This window comes from Fusarium oxysporum, chromosome V, assembly GCF_013085055.1.
Source record: "Fusarium oxysporum Fo47 chromosome V, complete sequence".
Taxonomy (NCBI): Eukaryota; Fungi; Ascomycota; class Sordariomycetes; order Hypocreales; family Nectriaceae; genus Fusarium; species Fusarium oxysporum.
The window spans coordinates 1,580,363-1,607,908 of record NC_072844.1 but is presented as its reverse complement, the minus strand read 5'-3'; the positions used below and the strand labels follow the sequence as shown (position 1 = coordinate 1,607,908).

The following is a 27,546-nucleotide window of genomic DNA, read 5'->3' as shown; positions in this document are numbered from 1 at the left end:
AAGTTATCCATAGTGTAAGATGAATGAGCACGAGAGCACGTCAGGTCGTCAGGCACGTCAGGGTCCCGCTTCATCGTCATTGAGTCTTTTCACTCAGTCAGGCAGGACCCATCTGCCTGTGCATCAGCACCGGCATAGGCGTCTCCGTGCCCCGGCTTAAAAAAGGGTTCCCGTCCAGAAAGTCTAGCACCTTCTATGGGCTGAGAAGAGGCGACACATGAGCCACCAGTGGCGGTGCGAATGAAAATTAACACACAGAAGTCTGGCCGCACTGTTATCTCCAGGGCTTGGTAACCAAATCCGAGGCAGCCTTACCGCTGGGATAACAAGGCGCATGCAAAGAGAGGCCACCGATGCACGGTGCCAATTATAGTCCCCCGCCGATTGACTCAGTGACCCAAGTCCAAGCCTAAACCCCTCCGCCCATTCCATCACCATCCCCATAAATTCTTTGTCGCCCAGAACTTCAGCTTGATCTATATTCCATTCTTACATACTCAACAAATAACCCTTCTTCCACGTCGTCACATCGAGTCAAACCTCGCTCTAAAACACACATCTTCTTTCGACAAAACTTCATATCTTCAAAATGGATGACTGGGATACCACCACCAAGATTGGTAGCCGCACCCGTGGCTCCGGCGCTGCCCAGCGAGAGACTGTTGTTCGAGGAAAGGCTGCTCTGAACGCTGCCCAACGGGCTGGCGGCCTCACTACCGAGAAGAAGTACTCTTCTGCCAATGCCGTACGTACAGCCATCGTCTCTCTGTAGCACACACTAACCATTTTGCAGGGTTCTGCACCAGAGGGTCAGCGTATGACAAAAGTCGATCGATCCGACGACATCATCAAGCCAAACACCATCGGCAAGACTGTTGGCGATGTTATCTCCAAGGCTCGTCAGCAAGTTGAGCCCAAGATGACACAGAAGGATCTTGCTACTCGATGCAACACCACCCAGGCTATCGTCGCCGACTTCGAGCGAGGCACTGCCGCCCCCGATCAGAAGGTGCTCGGCGCCATGGAGCGAGTGCTCAATGTCAAGTTGCGAGGCAGCGACATTGGCGCTCCCAAGTTCCCCAACAAGAAGAAATGAGCAATTGCGTCCAATGCTTAGACAAAAGAATTTGTAAGAGGGCTTCAGAGCCGAGTCGAGCGTTAGCGAATGATGATGACATCTTGGTTGGGAAATTCGGGAGTTTCGTGTGGGCCGTCATGATGCTTTATGACATGGGTACATGAGACTTGTTCTCTTTTCATCACGGGGCTTAGGATTGACGGCATAGAAAGAACGGAAGGGCCCTTTTATGATATGGATGCTCTAGTCTCTGAACTTTTGAGCGAGGTAACACGCCTGCTCACCCGAATAAATTATCCCCTTGTGCATTCTCAGCCTGTTTTAGCAATGCATCCTGTTCCTGGGTGCGACCAACTAAGCAGGATCTAACAATGTGGACTCCTAACTAGTAGGTATCCCTACTAGTGTCTCGTGACGATATCATGGATGATATATGTTTTGGAGATTCAGCAGCTTGAGAACATTCGATGATCATTCGCCGCATGGCTCGGTACTTTAGCCAATGGACAAAAAGACGGTCTATCTCGACAAAAGTGGTCTTCGGAACCATGCCAGATCTTGTAATAATAGCTTACCCCATATCCAGGAACACTCCTCGATCAGAAGGTTAAGAATTATAAGTCCACACACAAATGGTTGTATATACCCTTGCCAGTGTTAAGTTTAATTCTTTGCAGTAAAAGGTCCTGATATATTTTGATGATCTTCGCCTTCCCGTTGATGCTCTCCGTGACTCGGACGTGCTGTTGGTTAACATGGTAAAATACGTTCGAGATCTCAATAATCATTGCCAAGGGGGTCCAATCCTCTATGAATAATGCGCCCGCCATTAATTTTAGCAATTGATACGCCTAGTCCAAATCATGCCGACACCTTGGGGCTATACTTTGTGGCAGCTTTATCAAAAAGAGCGCTCTTCTCCTCCAAGTCGGTCAAGAATTGATGGTCAGGCTTGACGCTCCTTAATTTCCTAGTAGATATGAGTATAAGTCTTGTTTAAAGATGGGAATCAGACAACGGTACTGACTGTGCAAATTCATCGGACTGGTTGCCGGAAATAACATTGAGAACCAGCAGATTGGCAATCGCGTCGGCGTTATTAGCGTCCTTCTCCAGGGCCTGTTCGAGAGCAGCTTGGGCTTCTTCTGTTCGGCCGAGGTGCAGTTCGCAGACAGCTTGCGAGACAAGACTTCGAATTGATGAGGTCGAGGGAGCTTGGGCGAGCTCCTCAAAGACGTAGAACGCCTGCTGGTACTTCTCACCACCCTGCACCGTCTCAGTGAATGTATTTCCCGAACCTGTAGAACACTTACGACTCTTAATCCAACCCACGACTCGGCCAAGTTGACCAAGAGACTATCTTGAGCCCATCGCCTTGCAGCAGATACTTCTTTGAGGGCGAGGTCGGTTCGGTTTTGTTGCAGATGGATCTGGACGATAAGAGAGACAGCATCAACTGAATAATAGCGGTCAGCGGCATTCTAAGCATCATCCAACCTCTGGGTGATCTTACGGCTTCCCTGATGTTGAGTGAGAAGAGCAAGAGCCTCTTCAGACTTTCCAGCAGCTTGGAGAACCGTTCCTCCGATAACCTGGACCGTTGTGTTGTCGGCAGCTGAAGAGGCCAGCTTCTCGATCGTCTGCACTGCAGAATCGGCCTTGCCCAATTTGAACTCAGCAAGAGCACCCAGAGCCTGGAGCTCAGGCTGAGAATCGCCCTTCACATCATCGAGAACATCTTCTGCCTGTCCAAGAGCCAATCGAGCTCGGAGGACAAGAATGCGCGCGGGCAGAGCGTTGTCAGGGGAGAACGAAGAGGTATCAAAGTCAATAACTTCCTGATACTGGCCCTGGTGGAAATGGTTGTGAATGTTGATTAATTCGCCTTCGGTCGAGTAGGGGTCCATTTTGGTTAACGCTTTGGAAATGTCTTTTGTATGCGGATAACTGTTGTCCCTGAAAACGTCCCTTGAGAACACCTTGGATGCGCTTAAGATCCCAAGGGAATGGTGGGGCCGGTCGTAGTCTGTCCTTTCCACCTCATCGTGGGGTGAGCTCCACGGTACGTACCTCCACCTTCGCCTCACCGAGATGAGGCGCTGATCATGGTTGCCCTAGATCTCAGGCGCCAAAATGTGGCTGATACAAGCGAATGCCACACCGCCCGATGGGGCTAGGTAGGGTCGGCTGCCCACAAAGTGAGAAATCAACCAAAACCTCAATTTAGCCAGTCTTTGGAACTTGCATCACCAAACACACCCAAAGAACGGCACCGTACATCGTCGTCAAAATGGTACGTCGCTACAGCCCAAAACCTCATCACCAGCATCAACAATAGCACCATCGTATTGTTAAGAATGCAATGCCGTTGTCTCAAGCCATTCGACCATGCGCGCACCATGACTGTCACTGGGAGAAAGTGGGATGAATTTTCGGAGCATTATGAAGGGACACGAACTCGAAACGACCACACCCAACCTCGAACCGACGATACTCGAAGGTGTCACTTGTTCCGCCCTTGAAGTCCTTTCCGACGATTCGATCTTTTCTCTCAAACTGTCTTCGGGGCGCGCGACTCGATATGCTGAGATCTGGGCAGAGGCCTTGATACTCGAACATCACCAGATGGCTAACATTCTGGCTCCTACAGGTCAACATTCCCAAGACCCGCAACACCTACTGCAAGGGCAAGGAGTGCCGCAAGCACACCCAGCACAAGGTCACCCAGTACAAGGCTGGCAAGGCCTCCCTGTTCGCCCAGGGTAAGCGACGATACGACCGCAAGCAGTCCGGTTATGGTGGTCAGACCAAGCCTGTCTTCCACAAGAAGGCCAAGACCACCAAGAAGGTTGTTCTGCGATTGGAGTGTGTCAAGTGCAAGACCAAGCTCCAGCTGGCGCTGAAGCGATGCAAGCACTTCGAGCTTGGGTACGTGATCTCTTGGCTCCATGAACTCTACAGTATGCTGACATTGAAAACAGTGGTGACAAGAAGACGAAGGGTGCTGCTCTGGTGTTCTAAGTGCTTTGTGTTTGGGGTCTCAGGGTCACCATTTCTATGCTTACCTCGGCGGCATTTGGGCATCATGGATGGACACAGGCGAAAGGAGGTACACGCCCTCGATTTGAGGCATGTTTCATAGGGAACGAATGAAAAAAAACTCTCTGTGTTGCACCAACACGAATTTTCTGAAGCAAAGCATAATAAAGTGCGTTCATGGTGATGAACCATTTTCAAGGGTTGAGCCATTACCCCTCAACGTCAAGCGGGATAGGGCCCGTGAGTCATGGTCATGGTTGAGAAAGCTTCAAAACAGCAACGATGTATCGGTCTATAGGTATAAAGCTCTGATGCTATTCTAAAACCCTTCACCCAGCATTATAGTCTTCCCGCCTCCATACCAGAGTGTGCCATTTCGTGCATCCAGTCCTCTCTCATGACCGACTAGCCACTCGCCAGCATTATACTCGGAGTCAGGATTATCCCAGACCTCCTTCTCTAGCCATGCATTGACCTCATCAATAGCCTTAACCCAGGCTGCCCTTTTCTCTGGCGTGTCATGGTCATCGTGATTCAGATAGCGTCCAAGCGTGATGTGCGCACTGGGAACTTGATATCTTGACCCAACAACTACGCCGCTTTCCTGCACCTTGTCGTACACGTCGCGACGCAGATGGTGATATGTGTAATCGTCTCCCTGCGTGATCCCCTCTGTGACAACAGGTTCGGTGAGAGGAGGGGAGAGTGCTGCTTCACCTGACGCAGGAAGGAACGAGAGAGCAAAAGCAGACAAATCATAAGAAACCATAGGCTTGACAAGGCGAGACCTGTGATGATATGGGTAGTTCACAATGTCAGGGATAGCTGGCCTCAGAGTCGTTACAAAGGCAGCAATCTCCTGGGGTGTTTTGGAGAATGCAACCTCGAGGGTTGTCAAATGCATCCTATGTGAAGGCATAAGCCAGACACCTTTTTAACGGTCAGTATATGCCAGTTGACTATGAAACTGAATCCCCTCACTAGGTGCGGCCTTCTTGAGTAACTCATTGACCTTGGAGGCTAAGCGTATAACGTGGTCTGGGGGTCTGGCCCAGATGACCAAACAGTTCCTATTGTCACGGAATCCCGGCTCTACAGTCGGGTCTTCAAGCCGCAGGAGTGTCTGGTCAATAACCAGTTCCTTGAAGTCAGAAGACAAAAACTTCTCCGCTTGTTGGCCGTTCCTCTTTGTCCGGTGGACAGAGTACAGAGTTTGGACTTCAGCCTGACATTGTGAGCTTGGGAACAACAAGTTCGAATGATAAGCCACTCACAGGGTCGTTATTACAGGCTTTGATGAGGGCGTTGTATGGGTTCTCACCCGGCTCAAGCTGAATTCCAGAGAGATCCTCCAGCTTGTTGCGAGCCTCCGCAGCTTCAAATCGGGCTACCATTTTGGCTCAGGATACAACACAGCTTGTCGTAACTGTCGACTGATTTGCAATTTTACCCCGAGATTCTACAGAAACGATAGAATAGATAAATGCATGACCCTAAGTGCCTACCTAGTTATAAGAACAGTTTAAAATGTCATCGTGGTATGGTAGGAATGCACGATGACTAAGCTTTTGGCAACGTGGTGTTGTCTATGGATATGAGAACTATTATTTTCATTTTCGTATTATTGCAGTCATTATATTGGCCAACCTGAGCTTGTTCAATTCAAGATTAGCTGAAACGTTAAAGCCCAGGGGCTTCATATCATAATATGTAGTCCTCGGGTAAATGAAGCATATATTTTAAATTGCATGCCCAACTATTTCTACTCAGCCACTGTCCGGTTACGCATTGTGCGATCCTCAAATATCGCGTGTCTTGGTTTAGCTACAGTTTGGCGGTAACTCTTCCGCCTCGCGGAACGCGCACTTTAATGTCAGATTCCTTGGAGTCTTGCCCTTCGAATGTGACGATCTGACAGTCTTGAATGTCAACCCCAGAGGAGAACTGAACAACCAGAAAATCCAAAGTTGTCTCCTTCTTACCAAGAGCTACCATTGGAGCGTGCCATGTCCCAGCCGCATAAGTCACAGCCTGGCGGTCTGTTGCTACAAACGCACGCAACCCCTTCAGATCAGGGAGACCTCTACCGGGTAGACCCTCTCCACTTGGTACAGGTAGACCATCGTCTTGGGGAGATGGTGGCAGAGATGGGGCCACGATGACCAAGTAGCTTGAAGCGGTAGAGGCCAGTGGAGCAAAAGTTTGAGAAGTGAATGGGTGTCGTTCAAGAATGTTGACGGCGAACTCGCTCTGAGAAGCGTCATCGCTTGCAGGTGCCAAAGTTCTCGCTTCGCAGACGAATTGGCTCATGATCAATCGGCCATTGCTGCTAGGAGCCTGTGAGAGGAGGTCCTGAGGCTTGCTGACATCGGCATAGCGAATTGCTGTTCCTTGATTGGCAGTGGTGCCGTTGTATGGGAGAGAACCACCTTCAGATGCGTGTTTTGATGGAAGAAGGCTCGGTCGTGGGTTGGAGACAACATCTCCAAATGGCGCGAACTCCTCTTGTGTCAGGGGAGCGGTCCCGATACGGAGGCTTAGGTTTCCGACGTTGACTTTAACTGACATGGCTGCCGCTTGAGAGGCGTTATTTTGACTTGATGTTGGGAATGGGAATTTGTTTGCCGCAGTTAAGTTAATTTTCAGACGATGATGAGTTGAAGTAGGGCATCGCGATCCGAGGTCGGCAATACATCAGTCCAACTACAGCATAACATAACGCACCCACTCCAAGTGTGACGAAAGGCATCACTACTTTAAAAAGTAACCGCTGGGTTCCCGTTAAAAAAAAAAAATGAAGCCTGATGCAGTATTACTGCAGGTGCTACAAATGACGTTCAAGCTACCCTAAACCTCTAAGTATCGTGAAGATCCTGAGGATATATGACAAGTCCTTTTATAAAACTCATATCGAGGCACTATTCAACCACGCTCAGTGTAAGCTTGAGTGACTAATTTACTTTGATTATGTTCTTAGGCGAATACCTTGCATTCGACTAGGTTGGTAAGTCCGTTGCTGTTCCATCCCACTCGACACTGCAGCCGAAAGCATGTTATTTCCCATGGTTTCAGGCCAGGCCGACATAGGTAGACAACAGGCCACAGTCTCACTCTTCATTACCAACGTTTCGATCACTCATATTAATTCGTTGTATTGCATGAAAGCTAACATAAACGCCAAAACCAGTACCCAAACTCAAAGTATTCATCAGAACTCCCTCGGTCGCTGCTCACGTCCCAGGTTCAAATCCGCCTCGTCATCCTTGTCATTCGATTGCCACGGGGATGGTGATCGCAATGCAGGTGACATTTGACCAAGCCCGGCCTGGTTTGATGGCGGTTGGTAACCTGGCGGAGGATCGGATGGATAACCCATGTGTTGAGGAGGAGGCTCCCGCCATGGCGGTGCGCTGTATTGCTGAGGGCCTGCCAGACCAGGGCCACGAGGACCAAGACGGCGCTTGTCCATGTATCGGCGACCGTAGATCAAGATGAGGCTGCTTATGCAGATGAAGATGATGAGAAGAGCGAGGAGCATGCCAAATTTTCGGTTCAAAGCAAAGGTGAAGCCGCTGATGATGGTTAGCGATGGGCAACCGATGTGTGCATGTGGCAACTTACAGGAATGCGTTCAGAGTGCCTAAAAATAGAATGATACGGCCAACCCAAAGATGAAACTTGCCGTACTTGGTCGGGGCCTGTGTTCTCCTGTACTGAGTATGGTGCATTACTCCTAATCCAAATTGTCCAAGTAATAAGCCAGTGACGACGAATCCAATAATTTGGTGAGGATCATCAAAACTTCGAGACTATGATATTCGTAAGTGACAGGCCCAGACTTACCGGGATGGACTTACTCTTTGATAATAGAAACTGTTCGCAACACCAATACCGAAACCTGCAAAGACACCCAGAGTCGCAATGGACTGGTTCAGAGCATGCCACTTGACCCAGCCTCCAGACCTCAGCAGAACAACGCCAATTGGCATGAGGAATATGATTGATAAGACCATAAAAACTCCGTGAAGCGGTGATGCCCAGTTTGGCTTGGCCTTCGTCGCGTAGATAAGCTCGGATCCAACATCTTTTGTAGAATCGCTAAGAGATGGTAGCTCGGATTTCCCATGTGTTCGTTTGATGTCGAGTGAGAAACTGCCATATCCTGCATGATATTTCAAAGGTGCGTCCGTATCGTCACTATAGTAGTCCTCCTTTGGTCCAAAAGCGAATACGGCCTTGCTGTTGTGATCGTAAACATCGAGGTATCCCTTCTGTCCACCATGCGATGGCCAACTGCGACATCCACTCTTGCAGCGAATTGTGGCTACCATGTGATCGTCGATAATTCCTGTGGTATTAAGAATTTCGTAATCCATCTCATCCCAATAATAAGGCTCGTAATGGCCGTAGGCGAGTCGCGGGGAGAATGTAACATTGTTGGTGGTCCGGCTCTTGTATACCATGAGAAATAGGGCTCCGGGCATATCCTCGCTTCCAAGACCAACAGCGCCCCAGGATCGATTCTTCTTGACACGGAGACTGAAGTAGACTTCGGTGTTGGTGTTCTCGCCGATGTCAATCGCAAACGCTACGTCTCCATCTGGGGAAACGAAGGTGGATTGACCGCCTTCATCTTTTTCTTTGGCAGAAGTGACTGGAACGAGGGCTGCCGGAAAATGATTGTCAACAGCAGTAACAAAAGAGAAAAGATTTCGTCTTTCAGAAAAGAGGGCAAACTTACCTGCTGTCGCAGCTAGGGCATGCCCGAGCTTGCGAAGCAACATTGTATGGGTCTGAAGATGTGGGGGAGATATAAGATGATGGAGAAGAGAAAACAAATGAAGGCGAAGAGGGAGGAAGAAAGCCAGAGATACCAGATGAAACCACAAATTGGATGCTTAATTGAGTATTTGCTAGGGCTGATAGGAAGATCAGGGAGACAAAGCCGGAAAAGGAGGCGCGCCACTAAGATGAGGTGCAGGTAGATTGTAGAGGGACGGCAAATGGTGGGAGCGTGATGTTTATGTCCGCTGGGTTGCCTATAGACAGATGAAGAGTGGATGTGAAATTGCATGCTCAATCAGGAAAGTTAAGATTCCATTTTGTCTACTTAGGCTGTACGAAGTAGTCTACATAGGCCTGGCCAAGATACTCATCTACTACATGCGTCACAAGCAAAAGCCCAAGTGATTCAGATTCCGCATTCCGTCTATGAAAAGGGGCTCTTTGAGACTTTGACGAGGGCTTTGGCATGTCTTGTCTTAGTCCTGTGCAATACATTATCACGAATCACGTAGCTTTTCCTCAGATCATGCCGGTATTAGCACGTAGGCAAGAGAAGTACCACCAAACTCGTATTCCGGGGTATCCATTACATCTTTCTTTGTTTTTGCGGGCCAAGTAAACAAAATGAGGCATCCAGCCGTTGGCTACCTAACAACGCTATTGGTCCAATTTATGTAATAGAGTTTGTTCAGGGGATGACTGCGCTAGCCAGGTACACTACCCCTGGATCGTCCCGCTATTCACAACTACGGTACCTATTAAGCTACCAATCAACAGCTAGTCTTTACATACCGCTTTGCACTCTAGATCAACAACATAGCAACATCATGTCAAAACAACCATGACATGATGACATCAGCCGAACGGAATCATTCTAGATATGCAAAAAGTTACATGCGTAATCTGGGAATCGAAATCTTTGGGGATCCGAAGGAACTCCTGAGATTATAGGAACAGGCAGGTGGAGGTTGTCAGTAATTATCGGAGAAGTTTACCACTAAACCAATTACGCCGATAGTCGAGTAGTTCGTCCTACTGTGGCTGTTGGATCGCAGTGTGTGAATGTGGGCTATTCATCTGTACATAGCTCGGTGGATTTACTGGAAAGTGCCTATGTGTAAACAAGTCTTGGTGTGGCCTTCGTTTTCGAGGTTTCAACTGTCCAATCCTCATAAACCATTCAGAGATATCTGGGCGTCCATTGCCTCTCCAACGTTAACCCAGTCCAACTGTGACAGTCATTTAGATACAACCTTTTATAGAGTTTATTCGCCACTTACAAGAACGACATTCGGTCGCCTGCCCCAGTTGTCCTCGCAAAGGTCTATCTGTTTTTGGATAGAATACTCTGAATTCGTCTTTTTTGCATCGGCCTGATTTGGGATGACAATGCCCAGGACGTCGTGGTTCAACATATGATTCATGATCCCCATGAGTTGGGTTGGATCCCCCTTCTCCGGCCGGTCAACCTCACAGGTTGGAAACGAGGAGTTAGATTCACCGAATGGGGTCTCCCAGAAATAGTCGAACTCATCAAGTATGTAGTCGACTCTGCCCTCGTCCATGTTGTAATCTGAGGATAGCCAGTAAGCTCAAGAAGCGAATACACAGAACAAGGCATACCCATAAATACAACAAGTCGAGTTCTATCCTCAAGAAGCTTTTGCAGAGTTGGCCACTCGTCTTGGGAAAGCTTCGTCTTGGGACGAAATACAAGGTCTTTTAACCCTGCACTGCTGAAAGCTTCATCGAACTTTTCGATCGGTAGGGCGTCAATGTTCGTCAGAAATATTGTCACGACCTCATCTGGGTTTTTTCCGACCCATTCTGATATCTCTTCTAGATAGTCCTGCAATGGCCCAGCGTCCAATTCCCAGCAGTGAGTGTGGCACATCTATATATCGCCATCCTTGTCTTGTGTCTGAGCCTGTAAGAATCGCACGCCTAAGTCGAGTTGTTCTGCGACTGAGATGTAATGGTTGTGAACTGGAAGCTTTCCAACAAAAGCGCTGTTGTGCGTCCCAATGAAAGTGATGTCCGAATATTTACGCCTGCAAAGTTCATCATGACCATTGCATGCTGCTGAAGTTGCCGTAGCAAAAGCCAATATCAATGAAAGTTGCATGGCCAAAAAACAGAAAGGTAGTGTCTGGGGAGACTGCGAGTGAAAGCAGAGCCCCCAGGGAAAACTCAAGGCTACATATATGGCAATATCTTCAACTTTGAATTACCACACTCATGCTGACTACCAGCATGTTGCCTCAAGCCTTTGCAGCCACAAATCATACCAAGAGATATTACCACAAGTTGAATAATGGATCAATAGTTCGACGGTCTTAACATCTATATTCGGCACGTTCTTTATGCATCCACTCGTTGTAAGGGCTGGTAGAATGCAACGATGAGATGGTTGGCTCAGAATCCCAGTCGCATAGCTCTCATCAGCCACATAGCGTTCCTTTAGAGATCCATGCAAAGAACAGACAATGGGGTGGCTATAATATCTCACGATATGAATGGTAGGAAGTGATAATTTGATGTTTACTGGCGAGAGATGACTGCATTTAGACACTGAAACCGGGACCAACGTCCAAGCCATAGGCTTTCAATTGTTTATAGCGGTTATTGTGTATGGGTGAGCATATAACACAGGCATTCAAAAGTTGTTATACTAGTCCGTACTACGTCAGCGAAAGTGCTTGTATGAATAATTGAAGCTGAAGAGGCATGGGAGCAGTGACAAAGAAATGGCTTCGGCTTGTAAGACTCTAGACCCACTCTGACGCACTGGAGCTCGAAACACCAACTAACAATTGCCAGCGCGATCCTTTGCAACTTCCTTACTACGGTACAACCTGGCCACATCAAATACCAACTTACACAGGTATTCTCAACTTGGTTTATGACAAAAATATTCTTGCTCTTTAACACATTCACATATAATTCCGAAGCTCACTAAACATCTACCAATGATCCGCTGCCCACCATGTCTGGCTATTTGTCTATGCTAGGTTGGGCCTTTCTCCCAAATGTATGAGATTTGTTCTCAGGAACTTGCTTGACCTGCTAACCGCTTCATAGCTTGCAACAGGATGGCTCCAGTCCATCTACTATGGGTTTACCATTCGCGCCGGCGATCCCAAGCCTGCCCCTGGCTCTGCCCGCTATAACTCGCATCGACGCACCATACATATCCTCGTTGTCGCTGCCTACCTCTGCTACACAATCTTCGAAGCGGACTATGAACAGCGCCGTATATCCTCATACTATGCAGATCTTGGAGTGCCACTCGATGCTGCCGATCGCGAGATCAAGACGCGCTTCCGCCGCTTGGCTGCCATGCACCACCCAGACAAAGCAGGCAAGGACGCTGGCGATTCTGCCGCCTTTTTCATGCACCTAAAGGTTGCCAGTGATACGCTACAGGATACTGCGAAGAGATTTGCATATGAACGCTTCGGACCTGAGATTGCACGGTGGCAGAAATGCGTTACTATCAGAGATTATGTTACTCGTGGCGTCGTCTCAGGCATCCTGCCTCACTACGTTGTGGCTGCCGCATCAATTTACATTCTGGGCTTATTTGGCTATATGGAGTTTGGTAAATACTACCGGTGGCTAGTTCTGATCGCCCTTTGCGTATTCGAGCTCCATACCGTAACACGTCCCGATTTCCCACCTTTTGTCAATGCCATCAACGCCATCCTCACACAATTTACATCTTCGCCACCATATCTACCTTTCCAGATCATCTCTCTCGCCCGGAGACTCACAATCACTTTCTACATTGCTCTCAACCAGATAGGACCTCTCATTGCATTCATGATCACGGGGCCAGAAAAATCCGAGGAGGATGACGAAAAGGCTATGAGACAAAGCCTACATCGCCTTGAAATGTTGACAAAGCAACTTGACGGAGATGCTGTACGACTGTTGGATATGGAAATGGCCCCCTTTAAGGGCGACACTGATGCAACGTCCAATCTACAGGGCAAGATGAGGGAGTGGCTTGTACAGAATACTATTAGAGCAGACCCTATGGTTAGAGATGCTATGGGAACGTCACTGAGGAAGAGGAGAGTTGATGCACCGGCAGGTGCAAAAGGTAATAGATAGACAACTTTATCAATATCTATTGTACATTTTTAATAATCACTAGTTAATCTGTGCTCTATGCAAACAACTTTATGAATAGCACGAAATACAAAGCACTGCCAAACCCCGTTATAAATGACATCAGAAATGCAAGTTATACCCAAGACCACTCTGACTCCAGGTCGTTAGTATGCGTGTATTGTAACTAGAAAGGTTATGCGGTGCCTATTATGCTTGCGGGACCGCACTTAATTGGAAGTTGAGGGCTCAAAGTCGTGAAGCACCTCTTGTCTCGATGGGGATGAGACAAATGCCAATAAAAGCCGACAAAATAAGGACTGCAGACATGATAATAGGTGTAGTAGCACCATCGCCAGGAACGGTGGCGGCAATGATGGGTGCCATAAGGCCAGTAATGCGGTTCAGGAAGCTGGCCACGCCGGTACCAGCGCCTCGAACAGGAGCAGGGAATATCTCAGGCGTGAAGGCGTACAGAACACCGTACATGATGTTTTGGGCGAAAGCCTCAACACAAGACATTAGAAGTTGGGCAGTTGATGTAGTGCCGTAGAAGACAAAGAGGAAAAGGAACACCGCGGAGAGGAGGGTGGAACTAGCAAGCGTTCCTCGACGACCGAGGAAGGGGGACGGGTGATCAACGAGGTATGCAGCGAGAAGAGAACCAGGGACACCCATGACAGAGGCGATGGCGTAGTTGCGGTATGTGTCCGATGAGATGGTGTCTGTTTCGGACTGCATGTTATCCGATGCTTCGTTATGTGCACGAGCAAAGTATTGAGGAAGGAAGGCATTGAAAAGGGGATATCCCATGCCAATCGTTGCCCAGCAGAACCAGATCAAAGAAGTTGCCATGCCGAGGGTCTTATTCTGGAATAGAGGTCGCAGACGCTCTCCAGAGAATGACTGGAGCTTCTCGCGGAGGAAACCCATAGTCGATGGAGCAGGAATCTTCTTCTCTGCAACATGGGCTAGATCCTCGCCATCCTCACAAGCAACCAAGTCGAGAAGCTCCGAAGTAAGCCAAGTCTTGGTACCATTACGGTATGCCAGACCGTGAATGACAGCCACTGCCTCATGTTGGCGACCCTTGTTGAGAAGGAACTTGGGTGACTCGAAGAGATGAAAGACGAAGAATCGGACAACAAACATGGCGAAAGTAACAATGCCGATGGTGACAATGAAGTATCGCCAACCCTGTTCAACTGGCCAGTTGCCGATAAAGTACCATGCAATCAGAGATGAGACAAGCTGTCCAAAGGGCCACCAGACGGACAGCAGAGTGAGCAAAGCGCTGGAAGCATCCGGGAGAAATTCCAGGAAGAGAGCACCATCAACAGGAAGATTGCCGCCGACGCCGAAACCAAGGGCACTGAAGAAGAAGCAAACACTGCCCCAGCTTTGGGCATAAGCGGACATGATGCCAAAGACACTGGTAATAAGCAAGGTAGTGTTGAAGGCAATGCGACGACCAAGGAAATCGGACCCAATTCCCCAGAAAAAACTCCCGATCGATAGACCGACGAACAAGGCGCTGGTTGTGTATCGAACTGTCTTTTCATCGACACCGAATTCTCCTGATAGAGATGGCAGACAGAGTGACACTCCCTGCATCCAAAGGTTGTCGGCGAACCATCCACATCCACAGAGAACGAACAACTGCCAGTTGTAACTGCCCATACCGATATCTCCGACTGCCTTATTCATGAGCTTTGATTTGACTGAAACCTTGTTAGCTCATAATGCAGCAGTCTTAAATGCAGCACTCACTCTCATATGTCGTCCATTGACCCCGTCGCCCTTCTCTCATTTCTTTGCGTAGACCATCTACCGTATATTCAGCAGCGTCACCTCCAAGCATGCCCTCGCGTTCTTCTTTCATCTCCAAATCATCCATCTCACCCTCCTCCCGCGTTTCCCCATGGCCGGCGCCCTTCGCTTTAGCCGCTTGGCTGTAAAGATGAGCTTCCTCCAGTGGCACCAACACGCCGATATAGTCATCCACTGACTCGACGTACCCAGAGCCGAGACGCCATGAAATGCGCATTTCAGAAGCTGGTACTTGAAAGAACAAGGTGATTATAACTTTAATAGCACAAACATCAAACAAAAATTGGATATTTTCAGACACACGTGATGCTGCCGCTCACACACGAGAGACAACTTGAATTTGAAAGATGAGATAAACCCGTGGCTTGATGGTTGATAAAAAGAGCTTGAACGGAAAAGATTATAATGGTTTGTTGTTGAGCTGCGTCACTGAGCGGAAGAGCCGATCGTGGGTTCCGGTAGCTTTGTTAGGAGCAGAAAGCTGTAAAAGAAAAACCGCGCACAGAATAAATAGAACAATAAATAGAACAAAGAGTGACGAGAGTAATAGTAATGTAAGAATCAATAAAAGAAAACGAGGGATTCAATTGTACAGTCGATGAGAGGGTGAAACAAGGCACAGTCTTGGAGATGAGAGGACAAGTCAGAAGTTAAGGTGGATAGAACCAGCAAATAATATGGTAGCCCGAAATAGGAGGCCGTAGGTCCAATTTTTGCTGGGTCCAGGGGCTTGGGAGGCGCCAAAGCCGGGCATCCATCAGCATCATCGCCCATCCATCTCCCGTTCTATGGGGGCTTGGCATCAGGACTTGTGTTACCGCCATGATCTTGTATATCACTCGTAATGTTCCTGATAATAAGGCATTTCCAGAAAACATGGCATTGGGTCTTTCCCAAAGATAACTAATAATGAAGCAGCAACTCAGCAAGTCTCTCTAGGTTCTTTAACTCTTGATAAGGACTGCAATGCAAGTGAATCCTCAAAGAGACCAATGCTGATAGTCTGGACACGGAGTACAGTGGCTGGCTACTAGATCACCATTGCCAGGCCGCAGCCGACATTGCCATGTTGTAAAGTTGCTGATCAACTTCATGATACTCGGTTGAAGCGCTGAGTGAGCGGGGCACAGTCATTTTCCATTCGAGTTCCAGACCTGATACTTTCTCCTAATCACAGCCGTGGAATTGTTCCAGACTCTTAACACTTAATTGGAATGAGAACTTTGATAGGCGAATGTTTGCTGCTAAACTTTGGATTGTAAGTTCTTATCGAGGCCAAGCTAGCTTGTCGGGAATAAGGCTTGCGCGTCGATCCGCCCCTTTCGAGATTTGAAACTAAGAAGAGCATGGGTTTTGTAACTCATGGTAATGTTGTGCTATGCACATAAGAATTCTCATCTCCAGAAACCATCCGCATATTGAGCCTATTTACCAGCCGGATTCGAATCTTGAGCTACAATTCTGCCATGGACTGCGTCGAAGTTCTAAAAGCGCACAGTTCTCATTCATTAGCATCGGATGGTCTCCCGACAGTACTCCCTGCAATGGAAGGATGACACAGATCTCCTTGACCTCAGAGTGACAAGGCCAAGGGGTGCAACATGGGAATTGGAATACTACCTAGTAGTTGCTAAAGCTGCGCCACCCCATATGATTGCGATAGTCCAAACGGCTGAGCGATAGCCCGGTGTGACATACATATTTCCATTTTACGAATAACATGTTCCCAGTAAGCCATTTCTTGAAGTTTTGCTTGTTCACCCCCTTCGTATAAGCTATGTTTCATATCGGCAAGACTCTTGCTGCAGATGAATCCCCCTACGAGCCCATGGCTTTACCTCAATAAAGCAGGGCCTTTGCCATCAATCTAAATCTTGGTTTAATGTATTCCAGTAAAGCTTATCTGCTGCATTACGGGTCCAAACCTTTCGCTATGCTACATATTGTAAGTTGAATTACCTTGTTTGCATGATGTTCTTCATAATAGGTCCGATATGATTACACATTAGGTCCATTCTGGATTTCGTGTCAGCGCCATTAATCTTGATCATATTACTATCACTCTCGTTACTTTGCTGAAATCTATCATTCTGACATAGAGCCAGGAGGTGATCCCATGCACAAATCACAGCTTGGGCCCCAAGCGCGTGATGGCCGTGACTCCAAAAAACTCCATGCGTGGTATACATAGTGCTAACACAAGCCGAGCTCGTGGGCGAAAAGATGTTGGAAAGAAAATTCGACAAGAAAAAGTCAGATAGCCGCTCTAGTCCTCTTCCTCGCTGGTGGTCTCAATGTTCGCCTTCGGTGACTTCTTTCGCTCTTTCTTAACTTTGGCAGCTGGAATCAGAGCAGTATCAGGCTTGTCTGCAATGTCACCCTCAACTACGAGACCCTTGGCGCGAAGAGCAGCATTGATGTGTGGAACAGCCTTAAGAAAAGCATTGTACTGCTCGATGGAAAGCGAAATACCCTATTTAACTAATCAGTGAGACGTCCAAGATGAATGAAGCCTTCGCAAATACCTTCTTGCCAGGTAAAGTCTTGCCATCCTTATCATAGTACTCTCGAATATTGACAAAGGTTTTCTTGCTGAAGTCTGATACACCAACACGGCGCTTGTTTGAGAGCTGGACACGTCCTGTTAGCGCGCGAGCCCAACGGTAGATGCTTCGAACTCGCGTACCTCCCAGTATGGATTTCCATCATCATCTTTACCATCCGACTCAACTGATGTTCCACTCTTGACTCTTTTGGAAACAGTCTCGGGCTCACTATCAGAATCGGCAGCGCGCTTTTTGGCAGCAGATGTACGGGCCATTATGAGAATCGCAAAAGTCTTTTCAAGAGCTGGACAGAGGGCTCAGACCCTCGAATACTGTTTCGTTGAAAGGTGTTTGAGATGTCTTGTCACTTTTGACTTGAAAGTTGAGCTTGAACCAGACTGGCCTCCCAGCTTGGAGGAGACGCGATTGGAAGCTACGCGCGATGTGACACCAATGCACGTGATATCTCAAAATTGGATCCGCCCAGAAAACCAGGTTACGTATTGGATCTTATCATACCGCCGTGAACTTTCGGCTCGACTGCTAAAACTCATGGATGCCGCATTCCAGCTCCATATATACCTTGGATGTTTAGGTTCAGGATTATGCTCTCTCGTCACCTCAGATATTCACTCAAGTTTTCACCATCTTACATCAAGTAAATTAAAGATCGACCGATCACGTCAAGGCGGCCTAGGGTACATAAACCTGGCAAGGTTAATCAAACGAAACAAGACATCACACAAGAAAGATTGGACGCCGTAACTCTACAGTGGAGATAAATCAGGGGCAGCATTAGACTTTGTTGCCGTTTTTAGTGCACGATGGCAGTTGAAGCCCACTATTTTGTGACACGGACCGCACCAGCATGAACTTGATACCTCGATTTTGGGTGATAGAAAGATTCGAACAAAGTTAGGATGAAATCAGCACGCCCTCTCACAACCTATTTTATCAAGCTTTCTCTTCAGTACTTGGTCGCAGCCCTACCCTGGGGTTTAGGGGCCATGACCCCTGAAGACTTGAAGACAAGCAATTCCAATGCTCGGCAATTTGAGGCTAAAAAAGCCCACCTGGCACCTTAGACACGCGACACCAGCTATTGTACTGTACCACCTACACTGCGCCTGCTGTAATTCGGCCATATCCATTACCCCCAGCGTTCCAGACAAATTCCAAACCTTGCACGATTCCTTCATTTCATTCCCTACTTTTATCTAGTCTACTGTTTTGCTCCTTTTGCTCTCGGTTTCACTTTTCTTCACGTTTCTCATTAAACTCTCTATTTCCACTGGCTATGCTTACGGGAGTTCGCCTCGGTTCCAGTGTCTTCGTTCGTTAGGAGAGCTACAACATCTGGGTTGTGTACCGAAACAATCCTAGACAGCCTTCCATTCCCCATGAGTTCAACCGCATTCCCCAACCAGAATGCGCCTCAACCAGGTGCTTCCCTTACGAACCCGCCAAAGCCGAAGGCTATAGCACTCAATGGCTCGCCGTTGCCTACACTTTCACAGACACAAGACGACGACAAGCCGCTGTTAACAGACAAGCCATCGGATGCAAATGATCTTGCTAACAAGATGACTACAACAAACGACGCAATGAACTCTGACAGCCCCATTACGAATACTACGAGAACCGAAACGACCAATACAAGAACTGCAACTGAAGATGGTACTCCAATTGCAAAAGTCATACACTTCTTTGCTACAGCGACTCCAGAGTCACTCGCCGGCGTCGCAGTTGGTTTTGCTGCTTTCACATACTTCACTATGGGACGTTTGGGTCTCGTTCTAATCGGCGCTTTGGGCGGAGTTGCCGGATTCATTTCGTGGGAAGCGCGTAACCCAGAGCTCGCTAAAGCTGTGCGAGGAGAGCGAGGGATCGACGTTATAGATCGGCTTCTAGAGGCCAAGAACAATCAGGCAGGAGAGAAGCGCGAAGACAGCAGCGATGATGAAGAGCCGGCTCTTAAGAATTTCGACGAGTTCCGTCCAGAGACCCGTGAGGCACTTGGGGGTCTTGTTGATGCTATTGTCAGGGACTATGTTAAGTGGTGGTACAGTCCGATTGTTCCGACTGACCACTCGTTTCCTTTGGCGTGTCGCAAGACGCTCACATCTTACCTTCTCTCCGTTTCTAGCCACCTGAGCCGAAAGCGACCTGCGGATGCCTTTCTCGATCTTCTTACCAACTCGTCCTCCATTATCATCGTGTTCATGTCTGAGCTCGCATCCGCTTTCTCCGAACTTCCTCCAGATAGTAGCATGACTGCTGCTGACGCCGTTTACAACTACCTGGCATCTAACCCGGACTGCCATTTGGCCAATCTCTTGAATCAACGTCAGCAAGCGTCAAAATTCAAAATGGTGGCCGAGGACCTTCTTGGTTTCCTGGACCGAAACTCGTACAACTGCGATCCTGCCCGGGTTTTCTTGCGTGAGATCCTCGCGAACTCGGTTCTTGAAAAGACACTACATACCTGCAGTCAAGCCGATTGGATTAACGGGTGGATCGTATACTTGCTAGAAGCTGGTGAACCAAACCTAAATCAGGCTATCGATGTTGGCATGCAGCGAGCCCCAGAATCGAGCGTGGCGGCAACTAACGTCTTTGCGGATTTGGATGGAAATGTCGGAAACGTTGGGATCGCCAAGCCAGGGCGAAGTTCTTTGGAGACGGAAAGGGCTCGACGCAAGGAACCCCTTGGCCACAAGAAGAAGCTGAGCAAGGCGGAGGAAGAGATGGATGAAGCCATGCAAGAGATGAAACGCATGAACGAAATGATTGCCGAAGAAGAAGCACGACGAAAACGCGCGTCGGTGGTTTCTTTTCATGATTCACCGAAGGATTCAAACAATGCTGAAAAACGGTTGTCTGGTGCGCCAGATCTTTCAGCTGCTACGAAACGTGATGTGTCTCTACCATCGGCGACATCAACGGAAGGGTTCTCATCAAAGAGTGACATTGTCCAAACTCCTGTCACACCTCGATCACCAATGGATTCCTCCAGCCCCGAGTCGTCCCCTCGTCGATCCGACGGCACTCGCTTCACTAGCTTCGATCAAATTGTACCACCAGGACAAGTAACAGACGAAGGAGAAGAGGATGCCCCTAAAAAAGCTCCTCTGACCCTTCACAATGCCACGATAACTCTCCACGATGATACCCCTGGCGAGCCAAATAGAATTCGCAGCAAACCTAACTGGGACTACTGGGTGCAGGTTGAGCCGTCAGCTACTGCGTATCCTGGATGGATGATCGTACGAAGATATGCAGATTTTGAAACCCTGCATGAAATCCTCAGACGAATTGCCAACATTTCTGGTGCAACTGCTTTCACCGAGCTTCATAAAGACTTGCCTGACTGGAAGCTTCACACTCGTGAATCTCTGCGCGGTGAACTAGAGAGGTACCTTCGAGATGCTTGTTGGTACCAGAGCTTAGCCGAAAGCGAGGGCATGAAACGATTTCTCGAAAAGTCAAAGGGGCATACCCACAGCGAATCCAAAGCAGGCTTTGGTTGGGAAACCATGGGCAAGGGTATGTTGGACGCCCTGACATCAGGGCCCAAGGGTGCTATGGAGGGTGGCAAGAGTCTCGTGGGTGGTGTCACTGGAGTTTTTGGAAGTACATTTTCTGGTCTTAGCAGGAAATCTACCCAGTCAGTAGATCTAACGGCTAACTCTAGCCGACTTTCGATCTCGACACCTCCCAGCCAGCTAAGCGGTGTAAGATCTCCCGTCCGCTCTGCGAGAGACAGCATGGACAGCCAACGCTCGTCTATTGTATCATTGCAGCCAGGGAAAATGCCACCCATGGAGCGTCGTCCTAGTTATCAGTCACAAAGTGAGTCGGATGCGGATATTCGCACCAGCCGTTCGGAATGTAAAGAGTCTGCTTCAGCGTCGGCGAGTGCTCTTCCTAGTCGGGAGCATAGCCGTGCACCTAGCCTTGCTCAGCTGCGATCCCCATCAGCTGTTAGCCTCGACTTCACAAAACTTCCGCCTCCCCCCGATCAGATCGCGGACGACTATGGTTTGCCTGAAGGCAATATTGATATGCAGAGTGGAAAGGGACAGCAGGACCGCAAAGGCTCCCAGCAAATCCCAACACCTCCCCCTTCGGTGACTGACGGCAAGAGGGCGTCTTTGAAGCCTGGTAAACAGTATACCCCTCTATCAGAGCCCGAGACTCGTGTTGCGGTTGAGCTCCTGTTCGCTGTCATCAACGAGATGTACACTCTGTCATCGGCGTGGAATATTCGACGTACTCTTCTAACGGCTGCAAAATCCTTCCTCCTGCGTCCTGGCAACCCGTCTCTCTTGACTGTGCAGTCATTGATTCAGAAATCCGTCATTGACGCCAATACATCGGATTCAGGCATCGCGGAACAGCTTCGCAAGATACGAGAAAACATGATGCCAACAGAGCAGGAGCTCGCGGGCTGGCCAGCTGAGCTTACAGCCGATGAGAAAGAGAAGCTCCGCGTCAAAGCCCGCCGACTGCTAATTCAGAGTGGCCTTCCAGCTGCTCTGATGGGTGTCATGGGCCAGGCGGCGACAGGCGAAGCACTCGGCCGAGTCTTTGACTGTCTGCAGATTGAGGAGGTGGCAAGAGGGCTCCTCTTTGGCCTGATCTTACAGGTTGTTCGAATTGTGACGCACTAGAGAGTTGGTACGAGTAATATTTAATGTGATAGGACAACATGAATGGTGTTTGGTGCATTCGGGGGCTGGCTCATCTCACGAAGTGCATGGTGGAATGTACGAATTTTGAAGGGACAACAACTGGCAACGGAATGGAGCAAAGGAATCGATGGTACTCTTCGTTATTGCACAAGGGGCGAGCATCTTGTAATGATAGATACGCAGACGAGAAGACCTAGATGGTCTCCGTCGTTATTAATATGGAATACCTACAAACGAGTTCAACTGACTCGAGCCGAGCGTCATTGCATCCGAACGCCAAGAGACTGCAACATGCGTTCCGGCCAAGTCCCCATTCCACCGTCGTTGAAGCATCCGCGAAGAAAACTCAAAAAGGATCACTCCACGGATAATTCGACCTCCGTATAATCACAACATCGAGTGTATCCACATTATGAGCTTTACAAAGAATAGCCCTTGTTTCCGAAAGGTGCAGATCGTTTTCCGATGATGGTCCTTCACTAATTTCCGACTGGTCCTCTCCACTGCGTGCTTAAAGGGGGGCGATGTTCGGCATATCGCAGATGAACTAGAGGCGTAATAAACCATATCGTACGATAATTGTCGATGATTGACCGCTCACTTGGTTTGCACGTGGAGAGGAAAAAGAAGACCTGCAGGGAAGTAGGGGTTTGGGATGAACGGTATACAGGGGAGTGTGGATGACAACAACAGGAATAGAGGCATAAACGATATGTTTGGCGGTAGCCGCGGGCTGGATCACAGGAGCACCCAAAGTACCACATCTACTTATTTGGCCTTGAGCATCAGTTCCATAGGTCATTATACGTCTTCGTAATTAATATCTCGGTCAGCTTCTAACATGAGTTAGATTCGAGGAAACTGGTTGCTTTTGCAGGATGCATGGTTTGTTTGGCCTTCAGTCTGTCACATCTGGCCTTCAACACTATCACATATCATCTTGTTATAGCCGACGATCCTGCAGGCTCAATTTCTAAAACCTAAAGTTGCTTGGCAATTAAAGGCGTATGCATAGTACGTACCATGCATGTCTCCTTGCCATCTTGGTACGGACAACCCCCAAAGGTTGCATAATACCCTTGTCTATGCCCACATCTCCCCATTGTATCGCAAGCCCACAAAGAATCGCTTCGATACTACATGCCTCTTTGATCACATCACGGGTTTCTTCCGTCCTTACTTTAAAGAGGAGAAGATAGGGAGTTACATTGAAAGCGCCTTGGCAGAAAACATGCAAAGATAATATCATTATGAAGGCACTAAGCTTAGTACTATGGTAGGGTGGTATATGCAACAAACTAACAGTGCATTGACACAATAAAAAGAAGTGAACGCAGTTCAAGGAAGGGAATACAGTGAAAAATGACAGAAGCCTCCAGCTTGCGCCCTATGATGATACATAATAAAACAATGAATGCATAATATGCTGTTGCAGCCGTAAAATGTCATGAGTAGACGTAGCGCAAATATGCAAAAAGATGTAGAAAATGCCGTAGGGGTATCAAAGGATTGTAAATGGTTTGGCCGTGAATCGTTGAAATGCGATACAGTTTTGGCAGGACTATGGTGGTAAATATCAGAGATATGTTGAAACTCATCAAGGTCGATAGACAACATTCGTCAGTAGAGGCAGGTCATCTTCCGTCTGTTCGTTTTGTTTGGTGGCAGATGAGGTTGGTGGAGATGCAAGAGGAGAAATGGCTCGGCATTCAGAGAAGTCCCGTTTCTTCATTGCGTGGGCTTCCCCGGAAAGTCCGTTGAGTAGCTCGTGGCTTCTCTGACGGTGAAGTTCAATGCGTTTTGTTTCGATCAGGTTGTTTGGGGGGGTAGGCTCGTACACCGGCTGCTTGCCCATCTTGGTAATTTCATCCTCAACATCGGCTAACAGAGCGTAAACGTCGTCACCGGCATAGATGCGAATGCTCTCCACATCAGAGCGATTCAGAGATCCGGTGCTGGTCACGCGATCAGCGCTTTCTTTCGTAGCCTCTTCCTCGATCATAGGCTGTTCCAGGATGGTGCTAGGAACTTGAGCCACAACACGTTGAGGAGAAGGTGAACTGGCAGTACGAGGTGAGATAGCGGTCTCTTTCGAAGGGCTCCGAGGTGGGGTTGAGATATTGCCAATGCCAGATGAGGATGGGCCACTCACTACAGGCTCACGTGTCATGCTTGGTCCGCCAAGAGGGAGACAAGCAGCTGCAGCAACGTGTTCGAGCAACTTCTGGCGAACACGAGTACGTCTGTTCTCAGCCTGCTCCAGCTTGTTCACCCAGTCGTCAATGGAGGCATCCAGCTCGGTAAGTGCCTCTTCCTGCTTCAGCATAGACTCGTTGCTGAACTTGGCCACGCGAGGCGAACGCAGGTACTGGCAAATGCGAGAGTGGAGATTTTTGCGACCCGAGCGAAGTGCAGTGTAAGTGCGGCGAAGGTACTCGGTCTTCTCGTCCAAATGGCGGAGTTCCTTTGAGAGCGCCTCAACGTCTTCGGCCCTCAGAACCTCGAAGCGCCCGACCTGTTCAAAAGCTTGCTTCTGAAGCAACGCAAGTTCTGGCATTTCAATTTTCTCTAAAGCCTCCGTATGCTTCACACCAACTGGCAGTTTCTCAAAGGCCTTTTGTTCTGAAGTAATCCTACTCTTCGATTCTGTCCTCTGGATGATCGGTCCGTTGTTGGTGCGCTGATCACGCCTCTTCCTAGGACGACCTCTGTCCATCACTGAAGATTCTGAGCCACCTCTTCGGTGTCCTGCCCGAATTGAATCAACAGGAGGGGTATAACGTCCATCAGAAAGCTGAGGGGATTCAGCTTGAGGCTCCATGAGTGGTGCAGACACTGGGATGGGAGTTGTTGAGCCTGTCGATGCGGACTTTGGTGTTGTAAGATCGGGCATGGAAGAGTTCGGTGTGAAAGAGGTGCAACTTTGGGGAGATGACTCGCTGGTGCGACCCCGTCGAAGAGGCTCGTTCTTTACAGGGAAGCAGTTCAACGACTGTTGGCGACGGAGTAAAGGCGACTGTCCTCCTCGTCTAGGGATGACCAAAGGGGCCAGGTGTCTTGGTGAAGTTGGAGTTGCACCTCTAGAATCCGCCTCGGTCTCACCCTTCATCGAAGCCTGAGGATCGGGGCCCTCGTCATCGCTCGATGCAAAAAGAAAAGTATCGGTAAGATGGTAGTTTCTGGACGAATTGCCAGGTGCGCTAATGGAGCGCTCGTGGAAAGGTGGGCGACCAGGAATTGTTGCTATAAGGATATTAGTCTAGAATCCGACAACCTTTGCCAAGCATGTGACTTACGAGAGTCCATTGAAAGCTCCTGAACGGTTGTCATAGGTCCAACTTCAGGCACACTGATTTTGCGTCGTCGAGCCAGGCTGTGTTGATTCAACCGCTTCTTCAAGCCATTGAGTGTTGTCTGCTGGTTGTCTGTCTTATCACTTGCTGTAATTGAAGGTCCCATGGTTGCCTTATCCGGGTCTACCGCTTTGCTGCTGTTGAGGACGGGCAATTTCCTCTCCTTTGGAAAAAGTTGATACTTCTTCGACGGATCAGGTTGTTGCATTCTCCAAGTAAATGTTTTCTCCTGTGGAGGTAACGGTGACAATTTCTGGAAAGAAAGCATAGGTAAGCTCGGGTTAAATAAGAGGATAGTGAAACACAGGGAGGACGTTCATACCGAGTCGTTGGGTGACTGCGAAGCCTGCTTGGTTATATAGGTGGTGTCGATATCGACGAGGCACTTGGCAATATGAGCCATTGCGTCGAAACAATGCTACCAGATCGGGCTGCCACAATGGGAAGTAGGAGGGTGTCAGAGATTAATTGCCACGGCGAGATGACACTACCGTGGAGATGAGAGCAATAAGCTATAGCATGAAGCACAACAAATACTGGTCCGGTTTAAGTGTTTCGGATTCCTGGGACAGATGGTATATAACAGTTCTAGCTGTGGAAGGGATCCCAGACATTGCTTCTGCGCCAAGCTGTGAGCTCTCCGGTTAGCTTTCTTCATTTGTGGTTGGACATGCACTTACCGGAGAGCAGCCTCGATCAACCCCTTGTTCTGGACAATCCATGATGGGATATCAGGCCCTGGGCCTGAATCCTGGTCAGAACTCATGGCCCCGCCTGAAGGATATGGTGTCACGCCCCCAGAGACTAGAGACATCCAAAATAGTTGATATCAGCATGGGATAGGAGCACAAAGAGGTCTGGGGCGCGCGGGACCAGGAGCTAAGGTGAAGTTGACGAGCAGACGAAGGTCATGGTTCATGACGGATGGTCCATGCTCCCCGCAAGACACAGGACGGCCTAAACTTTGTCAACCAGGCTCGGGGTGGGTTCGCAAAAAGGAATAGATCAACAGGGCCTGTCAGAAATTTGAAGTTGTTTTTGTGGCTGCCAACGGTTTTTACTCGACGCCTCGTTCGGCGGTTTTGCTCTTTGGTTGCCCTCCATCACTTCCCGGACTCCCTAGAACTCCTTAGTCAACAACCCATGTCTCATACTGCCCCTGGACCCAACCTCGGCTGCTACGTTAGCGGAACCGGGACAAGGGTGTCTTCTCCACCATGACGGACAGAGATCAGACCCTAGACGTATTGTGACCAGTTGAGCCGGAGAGTCTTGGCAGCGCAGCTCCCAAAGCAAAGGCGGAAACTTCCCATCAATCATCGTCCACGAAGAAATGAATAACTGTGGCTCGTGCGATTGTCTATCATGGTGATGTGGTTAAGACTAACAAGTTCAACAAGCGAGAGGAAAGGAAAAGGAGGGAGAAATTTTTGATGAATATATCTTGCCACAAGGGAAAGACGAAAGCCCAATGCATCAGTCCTTCCAAGTTGGGTAGTGGCTTTTTACAAACAGAGACATTCCCCGTGGAAGGCGTGTTTCAGTTTCCATCACGTATCAAATCTGGAAGGAGAGGTCAAAACGGACGGGAGGCACGCCCCACGGGCTAACGGTGCCATTGGGTTGCTTCGCTCGACATGTTCTATGGTTACAGCAGATGTCTCCAAGGAGGATAGAGTTTCGAAAACCAATCTGGCATGAGCCAATTGCAGCTATTGCACGAGTAAGCTCAACCTGCACTGCAACTATATCATCATGTTGCTTATCACAGTTGAAGGCTTCATTATTCATGTTCCCTCACGTGCGGTGCGGATAGTCGACTATCCGATGTTATATCATTAACGCGTCTCTGTATGATAGGATCCGAATACTACTCTTAGAGTTTTCCAGTTGTCTCGTGTCACATATTGCAAAGATGCCGCTACATGCCGTCTTGTTTTCGTAGCTATCATTTTAATAGTACCCATTGCAGAACATGTTGCCCCCACCATATTAAGATTTTGATAGTCAAGGCTCCTTTGTCCGTCATATAATTGTAGTATGCATAATAGGGATATCACATGAATATGACGACTTGACGAAATGATAGATTTTTTTTGAGTTTTTTT

The 27,546-nt window shown here is 48.6% G+C and overlaps 11 protein-coding genes across 11 annotated transcripts; 4 read left to right on the top strand and 7 right to left on the bottom strand.

Moving 5' to 3' along the window:
- The first annotated feature begins 391 nt into the window (after positions 1–391).
- Positions 392–1,408, top strand: FOBCDRAFT_182684 (multi protein bridging factor 1-domain-containing protein). The gene is made up of 2 exons (XM_031183835.3): positions 392–745; positions 794–1,408. Exons 1-2 carry the CDS (start codon positions 590–592, stop codon positions 1,094–1,096), a joined length of 459 nt encoding a protein of 152 aa, XP_031039477.1. The 5' UTR covers positions 392–589; the 3' UTR covers positions 1,097–1,408.
- Positions 1,409–1,939: 531 nt separating this feature from the next.
- On the bottom strand, positions 1,940–2,985 carry FOBCDRAFT_201528 (coatomer epsilon subunit-domain-containing protein; the record flags this gene model as incomplete). The annotated part of the gene is made up of 4 exons (XM_031183834.2): positions 1,940–2,048; positions 2,106–2,344; positions 2,392–2,534; positions 2,592–2,985. The coding sequence occupies 4 exons, from the start codon at positions 2,983–2,985 to the stop codon at positions 1,940–1,942; spliced, it is 885 nt and encodes a 294-aa protein (XP_031039476.2).
- Positions 2,986–3,272: 287 nt separating this feature from the next.
- FOBCDRAFT_223104 (40s ribosomal protein L44e) lies at positions 3,273–4,457 on the top strand. The gene is made up of 3 exons (XM_031183833.3): positions 3,273–3,371; positions 3,729–4,006; positions 4,060–4,457. The coding sequence occupies exons 1-3, from the start codon at positions 3,369–3,371 to the stop codon at positions 4,097–4,099; spliced, it is 321 nt and encodes a 106-aa protein (XP_031039475.1). The 5' UTR covers positions 3,273–3,368; the 3' UTR covers positions 4,100–4,457.
- Positions 4,437–6,912, bottom strand: FOBCDRAFT_182674 (ureidoglycolate hydrolase-domain-containing protein; the record flags this gene model as incomplete). The annotated part of the gene is given in 5 exon segments (XM_031183832.3): positions 4,437–5,047; positions 5,099–5,342; positions 5,392–5,516; positions 5,875–5,941; positions 5,960–6,912. The coding sequence occupies 5 exon segments, from the start codon at positions 6,683–6,685 to the stop codon at positions 4,437–4,439; spliced, it is 1,773 nt and encodes a 590-aa protein (XP_031039474.3). The 5' UTR covers positions 6,686–6,912.
- Positions 6,913–7,129: 217 nt separating this feature from the next.
- FOBCDRAFT_223100 (uncharacterized protein) lies at positions 7,130–9,176 on the bottom strand. The gene is made up of 4 exons (XM_031183829.3): positions 8,859–9,176; positions 7,975–8,783; positions 7,739–7,926; positions 7,130–7,689 (listed from the first exon to the last, which is right to left on the bottom strand). The coding sequence occupies exons 1-4, from the start codon at positions 8,899–8,901 to the stop codon at positions 7,326–7,328; spliced, it is 1,404 nt and encodes a 467-aa protein (XP_031039471.2). The 5' UTR covers positions 8,902–9,176; the 3' UTR covers positions 7,130–7,325.
- Positions 9,177–10,071: 895 nt separating this feature from the next.
- On the bottom strand, positions 10,072–11,157 carry FOBCDRAFT_239882 (PLC-like phosphodiesterase; the record flags this gene model as incomplete). The annotated part of the gene is made up of 5 exons (XM_031183828.3): positions 10,072–10,131; positions 10,183–10,475; positions 10,526–10,796; positions 10,845–11,060; positions 11,134–11,157. 5 exons carry the CDS (start codon positions 11,155–11,157, stop codon positions 10,072–10,074), a joined length of 864 nt encoding a protein of 287 aa, XP_031039470.3.
- A 592-nt stretch (positions 11,158–11,749) lies between these two features.
- On the top strand, positions 11,750–13,033 carry FOBCDRAFT_223098 (uncharacterized protein; the record flags this gene model as incomplete). Its single annotated transcript, XM_031183825.3, has 2 exons — positions 11,750–11,933; positions 11,984–13,033. Coding segments are annotated over exons 1-2 (1,076 nt in total), but the record flags the coding sequence as incomplete, so codon positions are not given.
- FOBCDRAFT_223096 (major facilitator superfamily domain-containing protein) lies at positions 13,034–15,501 on the bottom strand. The gene is made up of 2 exons (XM_031183824.3): positions 14,786–15,501; positions 13,034–14,736 (listed from the first exon to the last, which is right to left on the bottom strand). The coding sequence occupies exons 1-2, from the start codon at positions 15,060–15,062 to the stop codon at positions 13,265–13,267; spliced, it is 1,749 nt and encodes a 582-aa protein (XP_031039466.2). The 5' UTR covers positions 15,063–15,501; the 3' UTR covers positions 13,034–13,264.
- A 1,317-nt stretch (positions 15,502–16,818) lies between these two features.
- On the bottom strand, positions 16,819–17,791 carry FOBCDRAFT_223094 (transcriptional Coactivator p15-domain-containing protein). Its single transcript, XM_031183823.3, has 3 exons — positions 17,532–17,791; positions 17,371–17,475; positions 16,819–17,318 (listed from the first exon to the last, which is right to left on the bottom strand). Exons 1-3 carry the CDS (start codon positions 17,664–17,666, stop codon positions 17,112–17,114), a joined length of 447 nt encoding a protein of 148 aa, XP_031039465.1. The 5' UTR covers positions 17,667–17,791; the 3' UTR covers positions 16,819–17,111.
- Positions 17,792–18,424: 633 nt separating this feature from the next.
- FOBCDRAFT_223092 (PXA domain-containing protein) lies at positions 18,425–22,333 on the top strand. The gene has a single exon (XM_031183822.3). The coding sequence runs from the start codon at positions 18,792–18,794 to the stop codon at positions 22,062–22,064; it is 3,273 nt and encodes a 1,090-aa protein (XP_031039464.2). The 5' UTR covers positions 18,425–18,791; the 3' UTR covers positions 22,065–22,333.
- A 954-nt stretch (positions 22,334–23,287) lies between these two features.
- Positions 23,288–26,123, bottom strand: FOBCDRAFT_34548 (Up-regulated during septation-domain-containing protein). The gene is made up of 4 exons (XM_059612145.1): positions 26,119–26,123; positions 25,761–26,067; positions 25,382–25,691; positions 23,288–25,328 (listed from the first exon to the last, which is right to left on the bottom strand). Exons 2-4 carry the CDS (start codon positions 25,839–25,841, stop codon positions 23,683–23,685), a joined length of 2,037 nt encoding a protein of 678 aa, XP_059464888.1. The 5' UTR covers positions 25,842–26,067; positions 26,119–26,123; the 3' UTR covers positions 23,288–23,682.
- Positions 26,124–27,546: the final 1,423 nt, after the last annotated feature.

What these genes read in the sequence shown, in the direction of transcription:
- FOBCDRAFT_182684 (XM_031183835.3), top strand. Translation starts at nt 590, where the DNA reads ATGGATGACTGGGATACCACCACCAAGATTGGTAGCCGCACCCGTGGC. An exon ending in AGTACTCTTCTGCCAATGCC is followed by an intron (nt 746 to 793) that starts GTACGTACAGCC and finishes ACCATTTTGCAG; the next exon opens with GGTTCTGCACCAGAGGGTCA.
- FOBCDRAFT_223104 (XM_031183833.3), top strand. An exon ending in TGCAAGCACTTCGAGCTTGG is followed by an intron (nt 4,007 to 4,059) that starts GTACGTGATCTC and finishes CATTGAAAACAG; the next exon opens with TGGTGACAAGAAGACGAAGG.
- FOBCDRAFT_223100 (XM_031183829.3), bottom strand. Translation starts at nt 8,901, where the DNA reads ATGTTGCTTCGCAAGCTCGGGCATGCCCTAGCTGCGACAGCAG. An exon ending in TGCCCTAGCTGCGACAGCAG is followed by an intron (nt 8,784 to 8,858) that starts GTAAGTTTGCCC and finishes ATTTTCCGGCAG; the next exon opens with CCCTCGTTCCAGTCACTTCT. An exon ending in GGCACTCTGAACGCATTCCT is followed by an intron (nt 7,690 to 7,738) that starts GTAAGTTGCCAC and finishes AACCATCATCAG; the next exon opens with CGGCTTCACCTTTGCTTTGA.
- FOBCDRAFT_223096 (XM_031183824.3), bottom strand. Translation starts at nt 15,062, where the DNA reads ATGCGCATTTCATGGCGTCTCGGCTCTGGGTACGTCGAGTCAGTGGAT. An exon ending in TCAATGGACGACATATGAGA is followed by an intron (nt 14,737 to 14,785) that starts GTGAGTGCTGCA and finishes ACAAGGTTTCAG; the next exon opens with TCAAATCAAAGCTCATGAAT.
- FOBCDRAFT_223094 (XM_031183823.3), bottom strand. Translation starts at nt 17,666, where the DNA reads ATGGCCCGTACATCTGCTGCCAAAAAGCGCGCTGCCGATTCTGATAGT. An exon ending in ATGGAAATCCATACTGGGAG is followed by an intron (nt 17,476 to 17,531) that starts GTACGCGAGTTC and finishes GGACGTGTCCAG; the next exon opens with CTCTCAAACAAGCGCCGTGT. An exon ending in AGACTTTACCTGGCAAGAAG is followed by an intron (nt 17,319 to 17,370) that starts GTATTTGCGAAG and finishes TTAGTTAAATAG; the next exon opens with GGTATTTCGCTTTCCATCGA.
- FOBCDRAFT_223092 (XM_031183822.3), top strand. Translation starts at nt 18,792, where the DNA reads ATGAGTTCAACCGCATTCCCCAACCAGAATGCGCCTCAACCAGGTGCT.
- FOBCDRAFT_34548 (XM_059612145.1), bottom strand. Translation starts at nt 25,841, where the DNA reads ATGGCTCATATTGCCAAGTGCCTCGTCGATATCGACACCACCTATATA. An exon ending in CGCAGTCACCCAACGACTCG is followed by an intron (nt 25,692 to 25,760) that starts GTATGAACGTCC and finishes CTTTCTTTCCAG; the next exon opens with AAATTGTCACCGTTACCTCC. An exon ending in GGAGCTTTCAATGGACTCTC is followed by an intron (nt 25,329 to 25,381) that starts GTAAGTCACATG and finishes ATATCCTTATAG; the next exon opens with CAACAATTCCTGGTCGCCCA.